The following is a 24280-nucleotide window of genomic DNA, read 5'->3' on the forward strand; positions in this document are numbered from 1 at the left end:
CAAAGCATCAGCCTGGGCCTCTGGGTTACTAGTCCAGTGACATGACCACTCTGCCACCATCATCCCAAGCTGCAGGGAGAATTGAGTGATTTGTTTGCAACTGAACAACAACTTGCATTTATATATAGCACCTTTAACATAGTCAAACATCCAAAAGCACTTCACAGGAGTGTCACCATATAAGACCTGACAGCGGGCCACATTGGGAGGGGTTAGCTTAATTACAGAGAAGCTTCTTAAAAGGAGGAGAGTTAGGTTTACAGAGGTAATTCAAGAGATTAGGGCCTCGGTGGGTGAAGGCTCAGCCGCCAAATGGCCATAATTGAAGGAGCGTAGTGATGGCAGGGGGCTGTAGAACTAGAGGAGGTTAGGGACTGGCGAGGCCATGGAAGGATCTGAAAGCAAAGTTGAGAGTTTTAAAATAGAAGCAATGCTGGACTGGGAGCCAACGGAAGTGAGTGAATATAGGGAGGGTGGGTGAATGGAACCTGATGTGAGTTAGGAAAGGTGATGGTTGGCAGGGGATGGGGGGGGGGGGGCGGGGTGGGGGGGGGGGGGGGGGAGGTAGTTGGGGGGGACGGTGTTGGGGGGCCTGTGAGGTCATGGGTGGCAGAGTTTTAGATGAACTCCTGTAACGACCATATGGAGAGTGCAAACTGGGACGGCAGCCAGGTGTGTGTTGGAATCTCAAGTCTAGAGGTTAAAAAGGCATGGATTGTTGAATAGGTGATATTCATTTTACTGAAATCAGGCAGCAGAAGACATTCCGTGAATCACAACTATTGAATACTGTTGAATAGTTCAGTACAAATACCACTTTCCACTCTTCCCTTCTGGACCCTCTCCCTATCCAGAAACCAACTCCCTACAGGGGAAATGCTTGCTCTTAAGTGCAAGCCTCAATGAGCATCATCTGCTCTCAATTCACTCTGAAGCTTATCCTGGTTTACTCTTAAAGGGACCTACATTTCCAACATTGTCATGAATTAGGGTCAAAGTTGCAGGTGAGTTGAAGCAGGTGTGGAGATGGGGCAAGTGGCTGATGAAAGTGAACTAGTACCCAAATATTTTTGAGATTACACAATTATAGTTTAAGGTTAACTCACGTAGCTAAAGACTTGCTTACTCTTCTGAAAGATGTTCATCATCCACAAGTAAAATATTGCTATTCTCCCTGTTGAAGGCAATGTACCTTAAAACATCTCTATCTCAAACAGTCAGATTACTTTCGTTTAACTTAGTGTTGGAAAATCTTATTGGGGTCCGTGTCGCCGCTTGTTGACCTTGTATGAAGAAACTGACCATTGAATAAATGAGAAGAGGCATCCTAATGTTTGTTTAGTCTCAAGCACACAAGAAATAGAAGTGGACCATATGATCCAGAGAGCCTACACTACCACTCAATATGATCATGTCTGATCTTAGGCTTCAACTCCATTTTTCCACCTGCTCCCCATATCCCTTGATTCCCCAGGAGAATATAAATCTGTCTATCCCAGATTGAAATGTACTCAATAATGGAGCATCGACAACCCTCTAGGGTAGAGAATTCCAAAGATTCGCAACTCTCTGGGTGAAGAAATTTCTCCTCATCTCAGTCCTAAATGGTTGGCCCCTCACCCTGGAGCTGTGCCCCCATGTTTTAGATTCCCTGACCGGTAGAAATGATCCCTCAGCCTCTACCCTATAGTCAAGCAAACAGGAGCACATCAACGCAGGGCAGAGGTTGGCTGTGTCATTCTATGGACTTGCATCTGCTAGCTAGCCTGGAAAATCCCACTGCCAAAGTACTTCTCATCCTGAACCATGAGGTCAGGACTTTAATGCTTTCTAAAGAAATGTGAGGAATAATTTGGGGTCCCTGCGCATCCCCTGCTCCCTTTGCCTCATCACTTACGGCTGGGCCTTCAGCTGCCTAAGCCCTAAGTTCAGGAATTCACTCCCTTAACCTCTTCACCTTGAGATCTTCCTTTAAGACGCTCCTTACAACTTAACCCCTTTGGCTGAGCTTTTAGTCGCCTGCCCGAGCACATCCTCCTTCGTCAGTCCTGTGATGCACTTTGGGATGTTTTTCTACATTGAAGGTGCTACGTAAATGCAAGTTGTTATTGCTGTGAAAGTCTAGTCATACACATTTACTTCCATTCACAGAAAGATAAAGTATTTTAGTGAGCAGGGGGTGGGGGGCGGGGGGTGGTTTGAGAAGTTTGAAAACGTTTCAAAAAGTCAATCAGGGCACAAGTTACACAGCAGATACGCTTCTGTAATCTGGTTTGAAAAAACAACTGGATAGAATAGGATGGCAGATAATCTTTCCTCAAATCACTGAAGCGATTATTTACATATAGCAAACCATCCTATGAGGCTTTGGAATGCAAACTGCCTACTTAACATATAAAGTGACTGTCAAATTAAAGACACAAATAGGAGGAGGCCATTCAGCCCCTTCAACCACTCAATGAGATCATGGATAACCTGATCTCCATTCACACCTCCCCCTTTTTGATCCATAACCCTTAATACCCTTGCCTTATGAAAATCTATTTTCAATTGACGTCCTCCCCTGCACCCTATCACCACCACCACCCCCTCCCCACCCTCCCCCATCCACCCAACTCCCCACAGCCTCAGTAAGGAAGGAGCTCTAGATTTCCAACAGCTGTGTGTGAAGGAGAGCTTCTTGACATCAGCCCTGAGTGACCTGGCTCTAACTTTAGGTCACGTCCCCTTGTTTTGGGCTTCCTGAGCAGAGGATAAAGCTTCCTTCCATCAATTCCATCAAATACTTTAATCATCTTAAGCAACTCAATCATATCACACTTATTCCTCTACATTTTAGGGTTTAAAAGCCTAGTCTAGGCAAAACCACCCTCATAATTTAACCCTTTTAGCTCCACTATCATTCTGGTGTATCTGGGCTACACTCCCTCCAAGCCAATATATCTTTCCTGAGGTACAGTGTACAGAATTGAATGCAATGTTCCAGATCCAGTCTAACTAGGGTTTCTCATGACAAATCCCATGTCGAGGTTTCCCCATCACCATGATTATGGTGGAAACCCGCCCTCTCGCCTTCATGGTATAAACGGCGCTCCTGCCGAACTTACACCAAAGTTGCACCGGTGCAGTGGGAGACGTCCTGAGCAGATTCCCATCGGAAAGACTTCCTGATCATTGAAGCTACGATCATGGCTCCCAATTTGCCCAGGTGGCCATAATCTATCTGAGCGCTTTGCTGGCAAATGTTGACAGGTCGTCCAACTGCAGCGAGCATTACAGCTGAATAACTCCCTGCCCACAAGCAAACACTTGGAATAAGAACAGGGACTTCCCTGATGCAAGTTCTCCGTCAAATCACACACCGTCCTGACTTGTGAATACGTCTCCGTTCCTTCACTGTCGCTGGGTCAAAATCCTGGATCTCCCTCCCTAACAGCACCGTGGATGTAGCTATAACACATGGACTGCTGCGGCTCAAGAAGGCAGCTCAGCATCACCTTCCCAGGAGTAACAAATTCTCGCCTAGCCACTAATGCCCGTGAAAAAAAAAAAATGAAGGAAGAAATCTGTTTTAACCAACAATACAGTCTGAACAGAATACGTTATTTTATTTGTACTTGAGTTCAAGTTCATGTTGCTTCATCTACTTACGTGCATTATTCATGGCCAATATGGTTGCAGTGTATGTCCCATTAATCACATATCTAGATTCTCGATCAGGAACACCAACAAAAGTAACCTCCCCAGTTTCAGAATTGACAACTAACCAGTTAGCTTCATCAAAATTCTTTGCATACCTGTTGTGAATGTTGGAAAATATGGATGAGCGTTTGGCTGGATGCATTTTACTAAAAACTTATAAAAATAAAAACAGCAACAGGGTCATGTTCTTACTTAGTCATCTTACTCTGTTCCCCAGTGTCGGCACTAACTGCAGCATATGTTCCAATCACTTGATGTACCTTCTTGGCAGTAATACTTTCCTTAATCATTACCTGCCATATTGAGGGCCTAAATTTGAAACCTTCTTTCATGTTTTTCACCTGGATTTTTATTTTAATAGGATTTGGACGCTTGGTGTCCGGCACAGAGCTGTGGAACTTTGCCTTATTAAAGATGCGCACAACCAAATCCACCTCTTTCATTTCTTCATAGTCCAATTCCTGGATGAAGGGAAGGCAAGTTAATTGTAACCAGTGAAAGTAAACGGAAATTCAAAAGAAATTCAAAATCAGACCAAATCTGAAGAACGAATAAAAAAACTAAATCAACAGCATATTAATTTATTCAGTTTCTGTTACAAACAGAGGAAGAGGCCATTCAGCCCCTCCAGGCAGTTCCACCATTCAGTTAGATCAGGGCTAATCTGTATCTTAACCCATCTACCCACCTTAGTTCTGTAACACTTAACACCCTTGCTTGACAAAAATCTATCAATCTAAGTTTTGACATTTCCCATTGACCTCAAGCCTCAACAGCTCTATTGGCAGGAGAGAGTTCCAGGTTTTCACTACCCTGTGTGTGACGAAGTGCTTCCTGACATCACCCCCGAACGTCCCAGCTCGAATTTTAAGATTAAACTCCCCTGTTCTGGACTCCCCCAGCAGGGGAAATAGTTTCCCCTTATCAATCCTTCAATCAACTAAAACATCGCAATTCAAACAACTCTTAGCCTTGGATGTCCAAGGGTGCACAAGCCGAGTGTAGGCAAAAGTTCAATCTAATCCTTAGCTATGTTACTCTGGTGAAACTCCACTTTTCCTCCTCCAAGACCGACATCATTGCTGAAGGGGTGACCAGAATTGAAAGGGTTTAACAAGAGCTCCATATAAGTGTAACATAACTGACATCCTTTTGTAATCTGGACCCTTCAGATAAAGGTCAGCATTCCGTTAGCCTTTTTCATTATTTTTTGTTCTTGTCCACTAGCCTTCAGTGATTCGAAGCCCTAACATGCTCTGCTCCTCCGCCATCCCTGACCCCCTCACCATTTAGAAAATGCTTGAACTAGTCTTCCTTGATTCCAAAGTGAACAATTTGCCTGCGTTCAATTCCTTCTGCCCCAGTTTGGGGTTGAAGCACTCCCTTGCCTTTCTGATGATTAGCTTGCATTAATTGTTTTACTTGATTTACAACTTTACCTTCTGAACAATCAAAATTCCTTCGTTCGTTCGGTTATCCACTTCGAACCTGAAGTGTTGGTCATCGTCCCCATCAATAATAACAAATTTCGCCAACCAGTTATCGCTGAACTTCAAATCCTTATCCGTCACCTTCACACGTAGAATTTCAACATTGTTTGCGTTTTCGCTCACATTTGTTAGGTACTGAAGAGGAAAACAATGATGGTTTGTTTTGACTGTCTGTAAATCTTTTTCTAGACAGACTGATTATCCGGTGATTCTCACATTACTTTGGGACGTTGCTGTGCAAAATTTGGCTACTGCGTTTCCTACATTATGCCAGTGACTACAATTCAAAAGTATTTAATTGGCTGTAAAGCACTTTGCAGCGTCTTGAGGTTGTGAAAGGTGCTATAGAAATGCAAAGTCTTTTTTTCTTTATACCTTTCAAAAAAAAAGGGGTTCAGCATGATCAGGAAACACGTCAGTGGTTAAATGCAAATCATGGAGGGTTAGCTCTGGATTTCCTCTTTGAAAGAGAATAAGACCATAAGACATAGGAGCACAAATAGGCCATTCGGCCCATCGAGTCTGCACCGCTATTCAATGAGATCATGGCTGATCGGCTAATCCTCAACTTCACTTTCCTGCCTTTTCCCCATAACCCTTGATTCCCTTACTGATTAAAAATCTGTCTATCTCAGCCTTGAATATACTTAATGGCCCAGCCTCTACAGCCCTCGGCGGTAAAGAATTCCACAGATTCACTACCGTCTGAGAGAAGAAATTCCTCCTCACCTCTGTTTTAAATGGGCGACCCCTCACTCTGGGATTATACCCTCTGGTCCTAGGCTCTCCATCAAGGGGAAACAACCTCTCAATGTCTCGCCCATCAAGCCCCCTAAGAATCTTATATGTTTCAATAAGGTCACCTCCCATTCTTCTAAATTCCATTGAGTACAGGCCCAACCTACTCAACCTGTCCTCATAAGAAAATTCCTCCATTCCTGGGATCAGCTTAGTGAACCTTCTCTGGACTGCCTCCAATGCCAGTATATCTTTCCTAAGATAAGGGGACCAAAGCTGTTCATAGTATTCTAGATGTGATCTAACTGGTGCTTTGTATAGTTTTAGCAAGACTTCCCTATTTTTATACTCCATTCCCTTTGAAATAAAGGCCAACATTCCATTTGCCTCCTCTATTACCTGCTGAACTTGTATGCTAGTTTTTTGGGATTCATGCACGAGGACCCCCAAATCCCTCTGTGCTGCAGCTTTCTCCATTTAAGTAAAATTCAGCTCCTCTATTCTTCCTGCCAAAGTGCATAACTTCAAATAGTCCCACATTAAATTCCATCTGTCAAGTTTTTGCTCACTCACTTAATCTGTCTATATCCCTGTGTAGACTCTTTGTGTCATCCTTACCACTTGCCTTCCCACCTATTTTTGTGTCAAACACAAACTTGGCAATAGTACATTCACTTCCCTCATTCAAGTCATTAATATATATTGGAAATAATTGTGGCCACAGCACTGATCCCTGTGCCGCTCCACTAGTTACAGGGTGCCATCCTGAAAATGCCCCCCTTATCCCAACTCTCTGTCATCTATTAGTTATCCAATCCTCTATGCATGCTAATATACTACCCCCAACACAATGGGCTCTTCTCTTATTAACTAACCTTATGTGCGGTACCTTACCGAACACCTTTTGGAAATCCAAATATATTACATCTACTGGTTCCCCTTTATCTATCCTGCTTGTTACCTCTTCGACGAATTCTAATAAGTTTGTCAGGCATGATTTCCCCTTCATGAAGCCATGCTGATTCTGCTTGATTACATTATGTATTTCTAAACGCTCTGCTATTGTATCCTTTATAATAGACTCTAACATTTTCCCAATGACAGATGTTAAGCTAACTGGCCTAGAGTTACTTGTTTTATGTCACCCTCCCATTTTGAATAAGGGTGTTACATTGGCAGTTTTCCAATCCTCTGGGACTTTTCCAGAATCTAAGGATTCTAAGTAGATTACTACCAGTGCATTCACTATCTCTGTAGCTACTTCCTTTAATATCCTAGGATACAACCCATCAGGTCCAGGGGAGTTATTGGCCTTTAGCCCCATTAGTTTCCCTAGTACTTTTTCTCTAGTGATAGTTATTGTATTTATTACTTCCCTTCATTTTGCCTCTTGATTATTTAGTATTTTTGGAATGCTATTAGTGTCTTCTACCGTAAAGACTGGTGCAAAGTATTTATTCAACTCTTCTGCCATTTCCTGGTTCCCCATTATTATTTCCCCAGTCTCATTCTCTTAAAGGGCCTATGTTCACTTTGGCCTCTCTTTTCCTTTTTACATATTTAAAAAAGCTTTTATTGTCCATTTTTATATTACTGGCTAGTTTACCCTCAAAGTTTATTTTCTCCCTCTTTATTTTTTTTTTGGTCATCTTCTGTTGGTTTTTCAAACTTTCCCAATCCTCTGGCTTACCATAATCTTTGCGACATTGTAAGTTTTTTCTTTCACTTTGACACTATCCTTAACTCCCTTGGTTCACCATGGTTGGTTTATCCACTTCCTACAATCTTCCTTCCGCACTGAAATATATCTTTGTTGTGAGTCATGAACTATTTTCTTTAATGTCTGCCATTGTTCATCAACCGTCTTCTCTGCCAAACTCCTTTCCCAGTCCAATCCAGCCAACTCTGCCCTCATTCCTTTGTAATTACCCTTATTTACGTTTAGCACAGTTGTTTCCGAACTAAGTTTCTCACTCTCAAACTGAATGCTAAATTCCACCATATTATAGTCACTGCTTCCAAGGGGATCCTTTACTCTGAGATCATTTATTAAACGTTACCAGATCCAACATAGCCTGATCACTGGTTGGATCCACAACATATTGTTCTAGAAACTGCCCAAATACACTCCATAAATTATTGACTACCTCTGTCAATTTGATTTTTCCAATCTACATGAAGATTAAAGTGACCCATGATTAATGTACTGCCTTTTTTACATGCCCTCATTATCTCCTGATTTATTCTCTGTCCTACAGCATAGCTACTCTTAGGGGACCTATAGACTACTCCCACAAGTATCTTCTTCCCTTTGTTATTTCTTACCTCCACCGATATGGATTCCACATCTCCCAGTCTAAGATCATTTCTCGCTATCGTACTTATTCCATCTCGTCCTAACAAAGCTACCCCACCACCCTTTCCTTCCTGCCTGTCATTTTGAAAAGTCGCATACCCCTTGTAACCATGACTCGGTAATGGCTATAAAATTATACCCATTAACCTCTATTTGTGCCATTAATTCATTTATTTTGTTCTGAATACTATGTACATTTAAGAGCCATTAATTTTGCCTTTTTACCATTTTTCCCCCCTTTGACTCTATTTGCTGCTGTTTTTTTTAATGTTTGCACAGCCTGTCCCTTCCTGTCACACTCTGGGTATCATTACCTGAGTAGCTTCCCTGCAATGCTGCCATATCATTTTGCTTTGTAAGTCTACGTATCTCCTTTCCAGAACCCTCCCCACCTCTATTTAGTTTAAAGCCCTCTCTACAGCCCTAGTTATTCAATTCGCCAGGACATGGTCCCAACGTAGTTCAAGTGAATCCTGTCCCTCCAGAACAGCTCCCTTCTACCCCAGTGCCCCATGAACTGAAACCCATTCCTCCCACACCAATCTTTGAGCCACGTATTTAACTCCTTGACTTTGTTTACCCCATGCCAGTTTGATCATGGCTCAGGTAGTTATCCTGAGATTATTACCTTGGAGGTTCTACTCCTAACTGTTCAAATTCTTTCAACAGAACCTCCTTTATAATCCTATCAATGTCATTGGTACCAACATGGATGATGACAACTGGATCCCTCCCCTCCCACACCAAGTTCCTCTCCAACCCTGAGGAGATGTCCTTAACCCTGGCATCGGGCAGGCAACGCAGCCTTCGGGACCCATGCTCATGGCTGTAGAGAACAGTATTGACCCCCCTAATTATATCTTCCCCTACGACTATTACATTCCTATTCATCCCCCACTTGAACAGCTCCCCATACCACGGTGATGTGGTCAGTTCGCTCATCCTTCCGGCAATCCCTACTCTCGTCCACACAGCTTGCAAGACCCTCATACCTGTTGGACAACTGCAGGGGCTGTGGCTCCTTGACCTCTAGCCCCTGAGTCCCCATACCTGCCTCACTTGCAGTCACACCCTCCTCTCCCTGATCACAGGCCAAATTTGAATTACCTAATCTGTGGGGTGTGGCCGCCTCCTGGAACAGTGTGTCCAGGTAACTTTGCCCCTCCCTGATGAGTCAGCAGCTCAGACTCCAGCTTCTTAACTCGGATCCTAAGTTCCTTGAGCCACAAACACTTACTACAGATGTGTTCGCTCTGGATCACCTCGGTGTCCAGGAGCTCCCACGTGCTGCAGCAGCAACACATCACCTGTCCTGCCATCACTATGGTATTTTATGTAATTACTTAATTACTCTAGTATCCCTGTTCTTTACACTTGAAGGATGTCTTCTTTCAAATATACTGTTGAATGCTAGAATAGTGGTACACAGAGAATGTGGCAGAATTAGGAGTATTTTTTTTACCATAAAGGCATTGGCAAAATATGCAATTGGGGAATGCAGGAGGAGGCTATTCTGCCCCTCAAGTCTGTTCCCCCCCCATTCACTTAAGATTATGCCTGATCTGCACCTTAACTCCATTTACCTGCCTTCGTTCTGTAACCCTTAATACTCGATAATTCTTCATACATGTTGAATTAAAAATTAACATATAAAAAAATGTTAGTTAAAATTTGAGGGCACACTGCACTGAAATTTTACATCAAGCGGAGAATAAATGTAACACCCTTGAAGGTATTGAAATAACCCTGATTAAATGGAAGGTCAGGCTGATGCAAGGGCATAACCTTTATCGGGCCGAGGGGAATCATGGAATTTGTTTGAAAAATTATAATGTAATATTCTTAAAGGATTCACGGAGCTGTGAATTCTCCTTTCGGCTGCCCAGCTCAATCCAGTGGTTTGTGGATGATAAAACAACGAGAAAGAAAAACGAGACAATTGAGAAATGACCTGAGTGGTGTCTTTAAGGTTGTCGAATAACTTATATTTATCCCTTTTAAGACTTGAGATCAGGAGAGATTTTTTTTTCTCCCTCTCAGATAGTCATTATGTTTGTGGAATTCTCTTCACCAGACAGCAGTGAAGGTTGGGTCATTGAATGTTTTTAAAGGCCGAGTTGGATAGATTCTTGATCGACAGGGGAGTCAAAGGGTAAAGGGGTAAATGGACCATTTGGCCCCTCCACCATTTTATAAGATCATGGTTGATCTGATTGTGGCCCCAACTCTACATTCCTGTCATTTTAAATAAAAAAACTGGAATTGAAAAAGCGAGTCTCGGTATTGGCGACCATTGGCAACCGTTGTAAAAACCCATCTGGTTCGCTAATGTCCCTTAGGGAAGGAAAGCTTCCATCCTTACCTGGCCTGGCCTACATGTGACTTCAAAACCACAGCAATGCGATTGACTCTTAGCTGCCCTCTAGAATGGCCTAGCAAGCCACTCAATTCAAGGGCAGTTAGGGATGGGCAACAAATTGCTGGCCTTGCCAGTGAGACCTGTATCCCATTAAAAGAATAACTAAAAATAAGACTGGAAAGCAGGGTTCAGGCCACAATAAGATTAGTGTGATCTTAACAAATGGTGGAGCAGGCTCAAGGGGCCAAGTGGCCTACTCCTGCTCCTAATCTGTACGCTTATATTTATATCGTGCCTTTGAAGTAGCAAAACATCCCAGGGCATAGAGAAGATGTTTCTACTTGCAGGCGAGAGCAGGGCGAGGAGGTATCAACATAAGACAGTCGCTAATACATCCGATAGAGAACTCAACAGACACTCCTTTACCCAGAGAGTGACGAGAATGCGGAACTCACTATCACAGGGAGTGGTTGAAATGAATAGTATAGATACATTTAAGGGGAAGCTAGATAAGCACATGAAAGAGAAAGGAACAGAGGTTAATGAAGCTTATGTTGATGGTGTGAGATGAAGAGGGGTGGGAGGAGGCTTGTGGGGAGCATAAACACCAGCAAGGACCAGTTGGGCCGAATGGCCTTTTCTTGTGCTCGGAGGTTCTATTTAAACCACTAATTTCCCTAAAAAGCTCCTGCATGGTTCAAAGTGACCACCCGTTATCATTTTTATTAGCCGCCTTTTTAAAAACCAAACTGTATCCGACTTAATCTTACCTCCAATTGCTGAACACTGGGGATGTGATCATTGACATCTAAAATCCTGATCTCAGCTGTTGCTGTCGTACTTAATCCTTGAATATTTCCGCCTCTGTCACGCGCTTCAACGAGGAAGTGATAGAAATCCTGGGTCTTAATAAGAAACAGCATGAAAAATCTTTAGGGATATACTTCTGGCAAATGTAATTTTAGATAGGACTTTATCCACTTACAGCTCAACTGAAAAATATCATCCTGAAACTAAATGTGCACTTGTACAGCATTCTTTGCACAAAAGATGTTTTTACATTAGCTCTATATCAATGTGATACCATTTGCTCATTGGTAATTTCAAGCCACGTTTAGATCATGAAATTATATGGTTTTTTAGGTGGGAGATGTTGAGAAAGTAGTCAATGAAGCATATGGGATTCCGCACTTTCTAAATTGGGGCAAAGAGTGCAAAGGCAAGGAGGTTAAACCAACATACAACACTGGCTTAGCCTCACCTGGAGTACTCAGCCCTGTTCTGGGCATCACACTTTAGGAAGTACTATGATGCCAGTGAAGCACCCATGAGCCAAAATAACCAAATTTACCAAATGACTCTCAAAGGACAACTCGCCAACGAGATTTCACTTTTTAAACCAAATCAGAATCAAAGTAAATTAAACGTGAATTAACAGGAAATTGATACTTCAAATTAAAAGGCAAATTTTACTTTAAATAGTTGATGCAACAAAAATATGTCTTATGCAACCACACGCTGCATCACTCCCTGCACAAGCGTGGCACGATGTAGCTACACAGTTCCACAATATGTCCTTTACTCACGCAGGGTAGGTCAGGAGTACTGACCAACAGCAGCTTTCACCGCCATGTGATTATCAGCAGCAACTTCTGCAAACCCTCTCTCCCTCGGGTCACAGCAGTCCTGATGGTGTAGCTTCCCAGAGTTCCCTTTCAACCAGCCAGCCTATAACACCCCAGTTCACCGTTGGGCCACTTCTGGGACAATGCCCAGCTCTTTAGCATCGCTGGGCTATTCACACAGCTTCCCATGTTTTAGACCTTTTTAGCCAGCTTGCGCACTCCTGTCTCCCTTTCTGCCAAACAGAAAAGCTGACCCCTTCTTGAGAGTGATTTGCTTCTCCACACAAGAATTTGGTGTGACCCTCTTTCCATCCGCCTAATTTCTTCTTGTGTCTGCAGCTGTGTGCTGATTACCTTCACTCTTCAGCTCTCCTGCTTATTGCTCTCATTTGTGTCTAGCCACAGGGTTTCTATATCTTAACTTCCTTCCTGTTTATACTGCTTCCAGGTAAAGGGTCACCAGGTCATGAGGACCAGTATTTCTTATTATCTGAGAAAATCATAATTGATTCCTTTACAATTTGATGCAAACTCTTAAAAGTCCTTTTCAAACATTCTTAAAAACATTACAGATTCCCTAGACATTTTAAACAAATTACACATTTTATTTATTGCTTCAGGGTCAAAGGTCATCACAGAAGGAGGTGAAGAAATTAGAGATGGTGCAGCAAAGATTCACGAGAATAGATGAAGAATGGATGAAGAACTTCAGCCATGGGAATAGATCGGAGAAATTGGGACTGGTTCCTTGGAGAACAGAAGGTCATGAGGAGATTTTATAGAGGGATGATTCATGAGGGGTCTGCGAAGCAGATACATGGGAACTTCCACCTGGAAGTTCCCCTCCAAGCCACTCACCATCCCGACTTGGAAATATATCGCCGTTCCTTCACTGTCACTGGGTCAAAATCCTGGAACTCTCTTTCTAACAACACTGTGGGTGTACCTACACCACATGGACTGCAGTAGTTCAAGAAGACAGCTCAACACCGCCTTCTCAAGGGCAATTAGGGATGGGCAATAAATTGCCCATCCCTAATTGCCCTTGAGAAAAGCAAAAATAAAATCTAGCATCAGCAACGGTGATCGGTGTAATTACTGAATTGTTGCTTGCGTTAGATGTACTACCGAAAATAATTTCCATGTTTGTTTGTGTAGGATCAAGGGCACTCATGGTGGATGCTGAAATGATGTTTCCCCTCATGGGGGAATCTAGAACTAGGGGGCAGGATCACAGATGACTTTAAGAACATTAATGCGTCTCCATTTGACAAAAAAAAGGAGTGGCTGGATAACATTCTACTGAAAAATGCAAGAAAATCAACCTTACACACACTTGTTTTAACCTGGGGTCATAAGGTCACAAGAAATAGGAGCAGGGTTTGGCCATTTAGCCTATCAATCCTGGTCAGCTATTCAATAAACTCATGGCTGATCTGACTGTCACCTTGATTCCAGTTTCCTGCCTGTCCCCCACAACCCTGGACTCCTTTGTCAATCAAAAATCTGTCAAACTCAGCCTTGAATATATTCAATGTCCCAGCCTCCACTGCTCTCTGGGGAAGAGAATTCCAGACACTAATGACCCTCAGAGAAGAAATTGCTCCTCATCTCGGTCTTAAAGGGGAGACGCCTTATTTTTAAACTGTGCCCCCTAGTTCTAGGTTCCCCAGTGAGGATACCCCACAAGGGTACCATTGCAAAATCCAATTTGTTACTCCCTGTGACTCTGATATATAATGGTAATTCACCCATGCAAAATATTTTTCACTCACCTCCCGGTCAAGATTAGAATCCATGACTTTGATTTCTCCATTTCCTGTTGCAGTAAATTTACGCCTAATATCTGTTGATATGATACTGTAATAAATCTGAGCATTCGTTCCTGTGTCTGCATCTGTTGCATTTAGCTGTAATGTCAAAGTGCCTAGAAGGAAGGTAACAATGGAGATTTTTAAACAGGGATTGCATTAGTTCAAGTAAAACTCCGCAGATAGAGAAATGTTTTCCCCCCACATTCAGTTCTGGGCATTGCACCCCTGGAAGGATATGCTGGTCTTGGAAAGAGTTCAAGCAGAGATTCTTTTATTTTATTCATTCACGGGGATGTGGGCTTCGCTGGCTGGGCCAGCATTTATTGCCCATCCCTAGTTGCCCTTGAGAAGGTGGTGGTGAGCTGCCTTCTTGAACTACTGTAGTCCTTGTGGTGTAGGTACACCCACAGTGCTGTTAGGGAGGGAGTTCCAGGATTTTGACCCAGCGACAGTGAAGGAACGGCGATATATTTCCAAGTCAGGATGGTGAGTGACTTGGAGGGGAACTTGCAGGTGGTGGTGTTCCCATCTATCTGCTGCCCTTGTCCTTCTAGATGGTAGTGGTTGTGGGTTTGGAAGGGGCTATCGAAGGAGCCTTGATGAATTCCTGCAGTGCGTCTTGTAGATGGTACATACATCTGCATACCATTATAAGCCCAGCTCACTGGAATGATCCCCCTGCTCTGGATCATCCGAGCACTTTGACGTGATTGCACGTTGATGTGTATCACAACTGCACATAAGCGACGTGTACCTGGTGAACTGCATTTCACTCAGGACTTTGAGGTTTGTTTACCCACCTTACTTCAGGCAGCACTCACAGTCACCAGGGCCAGGCTTCACAGGCAGCACCACATCACCTTTAGAGGGGGCTCACGGGCAGGTCTCTACCTACCAGACCAGCCATAATGTGCGGGTGGCTTTTCAATGGCTGCAGGGCTCGGGCTTGCCTAGGGAAGGGGGAGAAGTGGCCTCAGGCAAGGGGAGAGGCTGCAGGGCGAGGGCTGTACTGGGGAAGGGGAGTATACCAGGGTGTGTGTGTGTGTGTGTGTGTGTGTGTGTGTGTGTGGGGGGACCCCCAAATTGATCCATGGAACTGGCCTTAAGATGTTGAGGGCTGAGGAGGCTGTCTCCAGAGGAGATGAGGCCAGATGGAGATGTGAGGGTGTGTGTGAGAGAGAGAGTGAGAGGTGATGTCCCTTGAGCTGGCAGTGAGTGAGATGCCAGTGAATGTGTGATGGGCTTGTGAGTGTGTGAGTTTAAAGTGATGAGATGGCTGCTTCACCCTGGCTGCACGGATGAGATCATTCATCCTCTATCTCCATTGGATGGCTGACCTCATCTGTGCAGCATTGGCACTGATCACCATAGCCAACGCCTACCAAACCTGAGCGGTAATGTTGCTGCCCCCTCCTGCGGCCAGAGGAGGGATAGAGGACATCATTGTAGGCCTCCGTGGCGTCCAAAGGGCACTCGAGGGACGCGTCACTAAACTGGGAGGCCGCAGTCTTGCCTTTCGGGGCCGTGTCTTTTTTGCCCCCTGGGCTGGAAGCACTGAGAGATGTGCGCTGCACTTTAAATATGGCACCCGGCATGATGAAGCGGTGAGGTGACGGTGCGGCAGGCGAATTGGAGCCCGCCAGCCATCGAAACGACGTGTTCCCAGGAATGCATAATTAATGAAGTGGGATTGGGATGGTATGGGAGAAAAGCCGCCAATGTTCCAACATTCTTTTCCTTGCCCGCTACCGCACTTAGTGCAAATTTGAGATGATTCCGCCTAGAAGTAGCATTTTGAGTCAGTAACCTTTCATAAAAACCCATTAGGGCATTTGTAATTACTTTCAAATGTTTGGTGAACCTAATTGTTTCTAAAAATGTTTGAAAAGGGCTTTTAAGAGTTTGTATCACTTATAAAGGGATTAATTTTAGGGTAATAAGAAATATTGGTCCATGTGACCTGGCAACCCTTGACCTGGAAGCAATATCTACAGGAAGTTAAAATACAGAAGCCATGTGGCCAGACACAAAGAAGACAACAGGAGGGCTGGAGGTGGAATGAGATAACTGGAATTCCAAGTGGTTGGAGAGCAAGTTTAGGAATGTTGCCACTGTTTCCTTCACTTGACTGACTGAACGCCCAGAAACAGCCACACCATGTGAAGGTACATGCAATTCTGGTGGATCAATGCTGCCACAATGGATGGGATCTGAAACGGGAGAAAACTCTAGAAAGGACTGCACCACACAGGGTAAATAGCATGGACGTAACCCTGTTTATGTGGAAGCTGCTGCCTGCGGAGAGTCAGCTAAGTCCTTGAAGGAAAAGGACAGGAAATCTGTTTGGAAGAACTATATGAGTGAAACTGGGGCTGTGCAGGCAGCCTGGACTGCCTACGAAATATGTAAATGGTCTTTGTTGTAGCTGTTGTTCCATCTGTAGTTTCTGCTTTGTGCCGACAGTGACCATGGCTGTTAATTCATGTTTACTTTATATTCATTCTGATTCGCTTAAAGAAGTAGTTACAAAAAGTGAAATCTTGTTGGTAATTTCTTCATTTTGGGGGTCAGTCTGTAAATTTGATTATTTAGTTTTCAGATCCTCACCAGGCTTGTAACACCATAGATTTTTTTCGAGGTAAGGGTGTTATAAATTGCTGTTTGTGGGAGTTGCTATGAGCAAATTGGTTGCTGTGATTCCTACATTACAAAGGCGACTACATTTCAGAAGTACTTAATTGGTTGTAAAGCGCTTTGAGACATCCAGTGGTCGTGAAAAGCGCAATATAAATGCAAGTCTTTCAATTTTTTTCTAGAAGTCATGGTACAGGCCAGCCATGATCTCATTAAATGGTGAATATGCTTGAGGGGCTGAATGGTCTTCCTCTACTCCTATGTTCTTAACCAGAGCTTCCACTTATCTGATAATACCCTTCTAAAAAAATGTTTGTGTAGAGATGCACGGACAGAAACAGAAGCGGTCCAAATGTAACACGAACGTACACAACACTTGCACACAGACACCCTCCATTTGCTGCAAGGTTTTGGATTCACAAAGGACAAAGGTAAAGTACTGGAAGACAGCTGGCACACATTGAAGAGCTAGCACCTTTCAGCAAGGAGCGAAACGAGAAACAAAATTAAGAACAATGTCAATGACATCTGATTTATATAGCACCTTAAATGTAATGAAGGATTCCGAAGTGCTTTACAGGATATTATAAAACTAAGTATGACACTGAGAGCCGGGGAAGGAAATATTATGTCAGGTGACCAAATATTGATCAAAGAGTTAGGGAGTGTCTTAAAGGAGGAATTAGGGAGGGAATTCCAGAGCTTGGGGCCTGGGCGATTGAAGGCATGGGCACCAATAGTGGAGCAATTTAAATTGGTGATGCACAAGAACATAAGAGATAGGAGTAGACCACACGGGCTCTGCCATTCAATACGACCATGGCTGATCTTGGGCTTCAACTCCACTTTCCCGCCATCTCCCCATATTCCATAATCCCCTGACACACCAAAAATCTGTCCATCCCAGCCTTAAAAATATTCAGCAATGGAGTATCCACAACCCTCTGCACAACTGGAGTGCAGATTACTCAGAGGGTCTTGGGGCTGGAGGAGGTTACAGAGATCGGCAGGGGTGAGGCCACGGAGGGGTTGAATTAAGAATTTTAAAATCAAGGTGTTGCTTGACTGGGAGCCAAGTAGGTCAGTGAGCACAGGGGTCGACAGAGAACAGGACTTGCTGCGAGTTAAGATATGGGCAGCAGAGTTTTGGATGCCCGCAAGTTTACAAGCATATTATTTAAATGGTGAGAGATTGCAGAGCTCTGAGATTCAGAGGGATCTGGGTGTCCTAGTGCATATATCACAAAAGGCTGGTATGCAGGTACAGCAGGTAATTAGGAAAGCTAATAGAATGTTATTGTTTACTGTGAGGGGAATTGAATATAAAAGCAGGGAGGTTATGCTTCAATTGTACAGGGCACTGGTGAGACCACATCTGGAGCACTGTGTACACTGTTGGTCTCCTTATTGAAGGAAAGAAGTAAATGTTTTATAAGCAGTTCAGAGAAGGTTCACTAGACTAACACCAGGAATAGGCAGGTTGTTTTATGAGGACAGGCTGGACAGGTTAGGCTTGTATCCATTGGAGTTTAGAAGAGTAAAAGATGACTTGATTGAAACATTTAAGACCCTGAGGGGTTTTGACAGGGTGGTTGTGGAGAGGATGTTTCCTCTTGTGGGAAAATCTAGAACCAGGGGTCACTGTTTAAAAATAAGGGGTCGCCCATTGAAGTCAGAGATGAGGAGAAATTTTTTCTCTCAGAGGGTTGTGAGTCTTTGGAACTCTCTTCCTCAAAAGGCAGTGGAAGCAGGGTCTTTGAATATTTTTAAGGCTGAGCCAGATAGATTCTTGATTAAAATGAGGTGAAAAGTCATGGTGGGTGGGGGAGGTGGGGGGTAGGTGGGAGGTTACAATCAGATCAGACATGATCTTACTGAATGGCGGAGCACGCTTGAGGGGCTGAGTGGCCTTACTCCTACTCCTTGTTTGTATGTATGTTTGTATGTAAAAAGGGAAGTATCAAAAAACTTACCAAGTGGACTCAGCTCTTCAACACTCGAGGTAAAGATTGACTTCGTGAAAACTGGACGATTATCATTTATATCTCGAACATGAACTATGAGCTCTATTGGATTTTCCATTTTTTCTCCATTCTGGTCATAGGCTTGACCTATAAGCTGAAAACATTGAAATAAATTCACTAAGGCAAATCATTGTAGAAACTTATAAGGAATCATAGGCATATTATTTCATATCAGCATGTTGACAAATATCAGGAAAGGTGGTTGTAATCTCCTGCAATCTTCCCCTTCTACACAATCAGCTCATGCCTGCCCCAAGGTTTCATCCTTTCTGTCTTCTCTCTTCTCTGGAAGTTACTCTTTGGTGACATGATTCACGAGCGTGCTGATGACACTAGGATCTACCCCTCTACCATCAGCCTCCTTGGCTGCCCACATCAAGCCGGGGGTAACGGATGAACTTTCTGAAGCTTGACAAGATGAAAAGCATGCTGTTCATCTCCTGCTATCATTGCCCCCTATCCCAATTCTGACCCCTTTCTGAGTTTTGTTTCTTTATTCTTTCTTGGGATGTGGCCAGCAATTTGTTGCCCATCCCTAATTGCCCTTGAACTGAGTGGCTTGTGAGGCCACTTCAGGGGACAGTTAAGGGTCATCCACACTGCTGTGGGTCTGGAGTCACATGTAGGCCAGACCAGGTAAAGACAGCAGATTTCCTTCACATTAGTGAACCAGATGGGTTTTTACAATAATTGATGATAGTTTCATGGTCAACATTGAGATTAATTTTTATTTACTTTCAGATTTGATTAGTTAATTGAATTTAAATTCCATTAGCTGCTGTGGTGGGATGAGAACCCATGCCCCCAGAGCATTGACTTGGACCTCTCCTTTATTAGTCCAGTGACATTACCACAACGCAGCCATCTTCCCCACCATTCAGGTAGAGCGCAGCCAGTTTGACTCAAACTTTGCACCTTGGCCATCACCAAGGCGGCCTATTTCCATCCCTGCAACATCATCGACCTCCAACCCTTCGTTCACAGTCCTGGCTCAGTGGGTGGCACTCTAGCCTCCTGAGTCGGAAGGTTGTGGGTTCAAAACCTACTTCAGAGACTTGAGTAAAAGTTGACACTCCAGTGCAGTGCTGAGGGGGTGCTGCTTTTCAGATGAGATGTTAAACCGAAGCCCCGTTTCCCCTCTCAGGTAATTGCAAAAGGTTCCATCACTGTTTCGAAGAATAGCAGGGGAGTTATCTCTGATGACCTGGACAATATCTATCCCTCAATCAACATCACAAAAACAGATCATCCGATCATCTGAGGGAGACAGTGGCATAGTGGTAATGTCCCTGGGCTAGTCATCCAGATACGGGCTCTGGGGACATGGGTTCAATTCCCACCACTGTAGCTGTTGTTTCAAAAACAATCAGGTTCACTAATGCCCTTTAGGGAAGGAAATCTGTCATCCTTATCTGGTCTGGCCTACACGTGACTCCAGACCCACATCTTAACTACCCTCTGAAATGACCTAGCAAGCTACTCAGTTCAAGGGTAATTAGGGATGGGTGACAAATGCTGGCCTATCTGGTGACACCCACATCCCATGGAAGAATTTTTAAAAAAACACATTACTGTTTGTAGGAGCTTGTGTGTAAATTGGCTGCCACATTTCCTACAGAGACTATGCTTCAGAAGTACTTCATTGCCTGTATAACACTTTGGGATGTCCCAAGGTTGTGAAAGGCACTCTATAAATGCAAGTCCTTCTTTCTTTTGCTCCTGGTGCCACTGAATGACTCAGTGTCAGACTTGACTATTTCAGATCCCTGCTTGACATTGTAGGTAGCACTCTCATCTGAGTCATGAGATCAAGGGTTTAAGACTCATTACAGGGTTTATGCATGGAATATAGGTTGACACTCCAGTGCAGTATGAAGGGAGTACCCTCTTAGTCCCCTTAGCGCTGCATTGGGGGAAGTGTCAACATTCAGATGTGTCATTAAACTGAAACCCCATCCGACATTTCAGGTGGGTCTAAGATACTCTTTTGAAGATGTAGGTCTCCCTAAACCAGCACAAGCAAAGCAATTGTTATTCACCTCACTTCACCATTTGCTGTTTGAGAACTGTCACACCCACCAAAAGATTTTCTATCGGTTACAAAATATTCTGGGTTATCCCAAGGCCACACTAAGGAACAATATTATAAGTTAACAAATTTCTTTTCATCTTTTTCCTGGACTTGCAACTTTTCTTTGGTTAGAAACCATTTAATATACTTAAAGCTCCACTAGCTGCATCGCTCCCATAGTGGCCCATCCTCTCAGTGCCCTCATTCTCATCAACTCCTGTTGGCTTTTCATTCACCATCATACCACCATACGGTTTTAACTCTTGCAGCAACCTGTGGTAATGTACACTCATTGCTTTCCCACCACCCCCACTCCCCATTTCACTTTTTGTGCTATCACAGCTCCCCACTCCAGAACATGTTCCCCATGGTATCATGGAATAGTACAGCAGAGAAGGAGGCCATTCAGCCCATTGGGCCTGCTCCAGCTCTTGTGAAGAGCAACCCACTTGCCTGCTCTTTTCCCCATAATCTTGCAACATTTTCTCCTTTAAAGTATTTATCCAATTCCCTTTTGAAGTCTACCATATAGTCAAAAGATCATAAGAAATATGAGCAGGAGTAGGCCTTTCGGCCCCTCAAGCCTGCTCCGTCAGTCAATGAGGTCATGGCTGATCAGATTAACTTGACATTTCTGCTTGCCCCCCCATAACCCTCGACTCCCTCGAAGATCAAAAATCTGTCTAACTCAGCACAGAAGATGTTCATTGATCCAACCTCCAGTGCTCGCTGTGGGAGAGAATTCCAAACACTAATGTTCATCAGTGAAAGAAGTTATCTTCATCTCTGTCTTAAATGGGAGACCCCTTATTTTGAAACTGTGCCCCCTAGTTCTAGATTCCCCCATGAGGGGAATCCCCTCTCAGCATCCCCCTGGCAAGCCCCCTCAGAACATTACATGTTTCAATAAGATCACCTCTCATTCTTCTAATCTCCAATGAGTGTAGGCCCGACCTGCTCAACCTTTCATTATAAGACAACCCCTTCATCCCAGGAATCAGCCTCGTGAACCTTCTGTGAACTGCTTCCAATGCAAGGATATCCCTCCTTAAGTTCAAAGACCAAAACTGTACACAGTACTCTAGGTGTGGTCTCACCAACACCCTGTACAGTCATAGCAAGACTTCCCTACTTTTATACTCCTTTTCACATTAAAGGCCAACATTACATTTGTCTTCCTAATTACTTGCTGTATCTAAATGCTAACTTTTGCGATTCCTGTACAAGGACACCCAGATCTCTTTGTACTGCAGCATTGTGCTCCCTCTCTCGATTTAAATAATATTCTGCTTTTCTGTTCTTGCTGCCAAAGTGGACAATCTCACATTTTCCCACACTATATTCCACCTGCCAATTTTTCATCACTCATTTAAACTATGTATATTCCTTTGCAGACTCTCACTATCCTCCACGCAACTTGCTTTCCTGCCTATGTTTAGAAACATAGAAAATAGAAGCAGTAGTAGGTAATTTGGCCCTTCGAGCCTGCTCCATCATTCAATATGATCATGGCTGATCCTCTATCTCAACACCGTTCTCCCGAACTCTCCCCATACCCCTTGATGCCTTTTGAGATCAGAAATCTATCTATTTCCTTCTTAACTAAATCCAGTGACATGGCCTCCACAACCCTCAATGGTAGAGAATTCCATAGGTTCACCACCCTCTGAGTGAAGGGGTTTCTTCTCATCTCAGTCCTAAATGGCCTCCCCCATTTCCTGAGACTGTGACCCCTTATTCTAGACCCCCACCGTGTCCAGCCAGAGGAAACATCATCTCTGCATCCAATCTGTCCACCCCTGTCAGAATTTTATACGTTTCAATGAGATCCCCTTTCATTCTTCGAAACTCCAGTGAATACAGGCCTGGTCAGCCCCATCTCTCCTCATACAACAGTCCTGCCATCTCAGGAATCAGCCTGGTGCAACTTCGTACCATCAGCAAAGTTGGTTACAATACAGTTGGTCCCTTCTTCCAAGTCATTAGTGCAAGTTGTAATCAGTTGAGGCCCCAGCACTGATCCCTGTGGCATTCCATTCATTACGGTTTGCCAGCCTGAAAATGATCCACTTATCCTGACTCCCTGTTCCTGTTAGTTAGCCAATCCTCTATCCATGCTAATATATCATAGATATATCGAATGCTGTTTGGAAATCCAAACACGCTACATCTTTTCTCTATCAGGCAGCACATTCCAAATCCCAACCACTAGTTGTGTAAAAATGTTCTCTCTCATTTTGTCCATCTATACAGTCCAGTTATTGGCTCTTCAGCCATTGGAACAGTTTCTTTTGGTCTACTCTACGTAAACCCTTCATGAATTTGAACACCTTTATCAGATATCCTCTTAACTTGAAGGAGAATAACCCCTGCTTCTCGGGTCTAGCCACGTAACTGTAATCCTTCATTCTTGGAACTATTCTAATAAATCTCTTCTGGATCTTTCTCCAAGCTTTCACACTCTTCCTAAATGTGTTGCTTAGGTGCATCGCCCTTCTCCTTAAAGAGACTCTAAAAAAAAAGACCTCTTTGAATATCCTTTTTGATATTTCTTCAATCCCTCCTCAACAGCTGGTTATTGCCTCCGTTAAGAGCTTTGGGACATCCACTGTATTAAGGCACTACTCTTAGAATCACTATACAGAGGCAGAAATCACAAAAGGGCTGAAATTTATGTTACCCCACTGATGGGTTTGCAGGTTCCTCAGGTGGATCTTCCCAGAGGGTTCCCAGACCCCATGATCTATCCACAATTTTACGGTGGGATGGGCCAGGTCTAAGCTAGTCCCCTGCCCTTGCCCTGGTTGTGACCAATTAATGACCACTTAAGAGCTGTTCCCCATCCACCCTCAATTTCAGGCTGGCAGGAGGACTTCAGGAGTAAGGAGGGGATGTCCAAAAAAATAACCTTGCTCAGGCCTCGGGCAGGAGGTGAGGGGTGGGGGCTCCTCCATCACAGCCTCCTTTCAACAAAGTGTGGCCCCTGCAGGTGCTTCCTGGCCTCTCCACCAACACCTCCACCAGCCCCCTCTGCCCAACCACACCCGTTCCCCCCCCAAGGTTTCACCTCCCCTCCCTGCCCTGAGACCACCACACTTACCTGGTTCTGGACTCCTCCCAGGACTGGGACTCTGGGGGCTGCTTGCAGTTCCAGCCCTGTCCACTGCAGTTTCTGGCGCTGCTGGGACCAGAGAGCTGCCAGCCAATCAGGTTGGCCGGCAGCTTCTAGAGGCAGGAACTCCTCCCAAGTGAGGGGTGAAAGTTCCAGATCCAGTCAATTAACTCTCTTTGGAGCATTAAATGACTGTGGGGCAGCCAATATAGGCAGGGGTGCCTTCACTGCCGGCTCCTCAGATGGTGGGAAGGGAAAACCCGCCATCCTAAAAATCCAGGCCAATATCTGTAGATAAATCACCCATGTTACTCACTGCACATTGTAGAATGCAATCTGAGGAACGAATATAATC

At 44.1% G+C, this 24280-nt stretch overlaps 1 protein-coding gene across 2 annotated transcripts in view; it reads right to left on the reverse strand.

Annotated features, from left to right (window-relative positions):
* Positions 1-24280, reverse strand: part of LOC121279169 (desmoglein-2-like) — a 73680-nt gene that overhangs the window by 12085 nt on the left and 37315 nt on the right. For both annotated transcript variants that reach the window (XM_041190163.1, XM_041190162.1), the window contains exons 6-11: positions 18692-18836; positions 14046-14197; positions 11416-11550; positions 5142-5327; positions 3895-4163; positions 3652-3797 (exon numbers count right to left, since the gene is read on the reverse strand). In XM_041190163.1, the coding sequence (XP_041046097.1) occupies positions 3652-3797; positions 3895-4163; positions 5142-5327; positions 11416-11550; positions 14046-14197; positions 18692-18836 (1033 nt within the window). The remainder of the gene's footprint in view (positions 1-3651; positions 3798-3894; positions 4164-5141; positions 5328-11415; positions 11551-14045; positions 14198-18691; positions 18837-24280) is intronic.

This window comes from Carcharodon carcharias, chromosome 6 (genome assembly GCF_017639515.1).
Source record: "Carcharodon carcharias isolate sCarCar2 chromosome 6, sCarCar2.pri, whole genome shotgun sequence".
In the NCBI taxonomy this organism is placed as follows: domain Eukaryota; kingdom Metazoa; phylum Chordata; class Chondrichthyes; order Lamniformes; family Lamnidae; genus Carcharodon; species Carcharodon carcharias.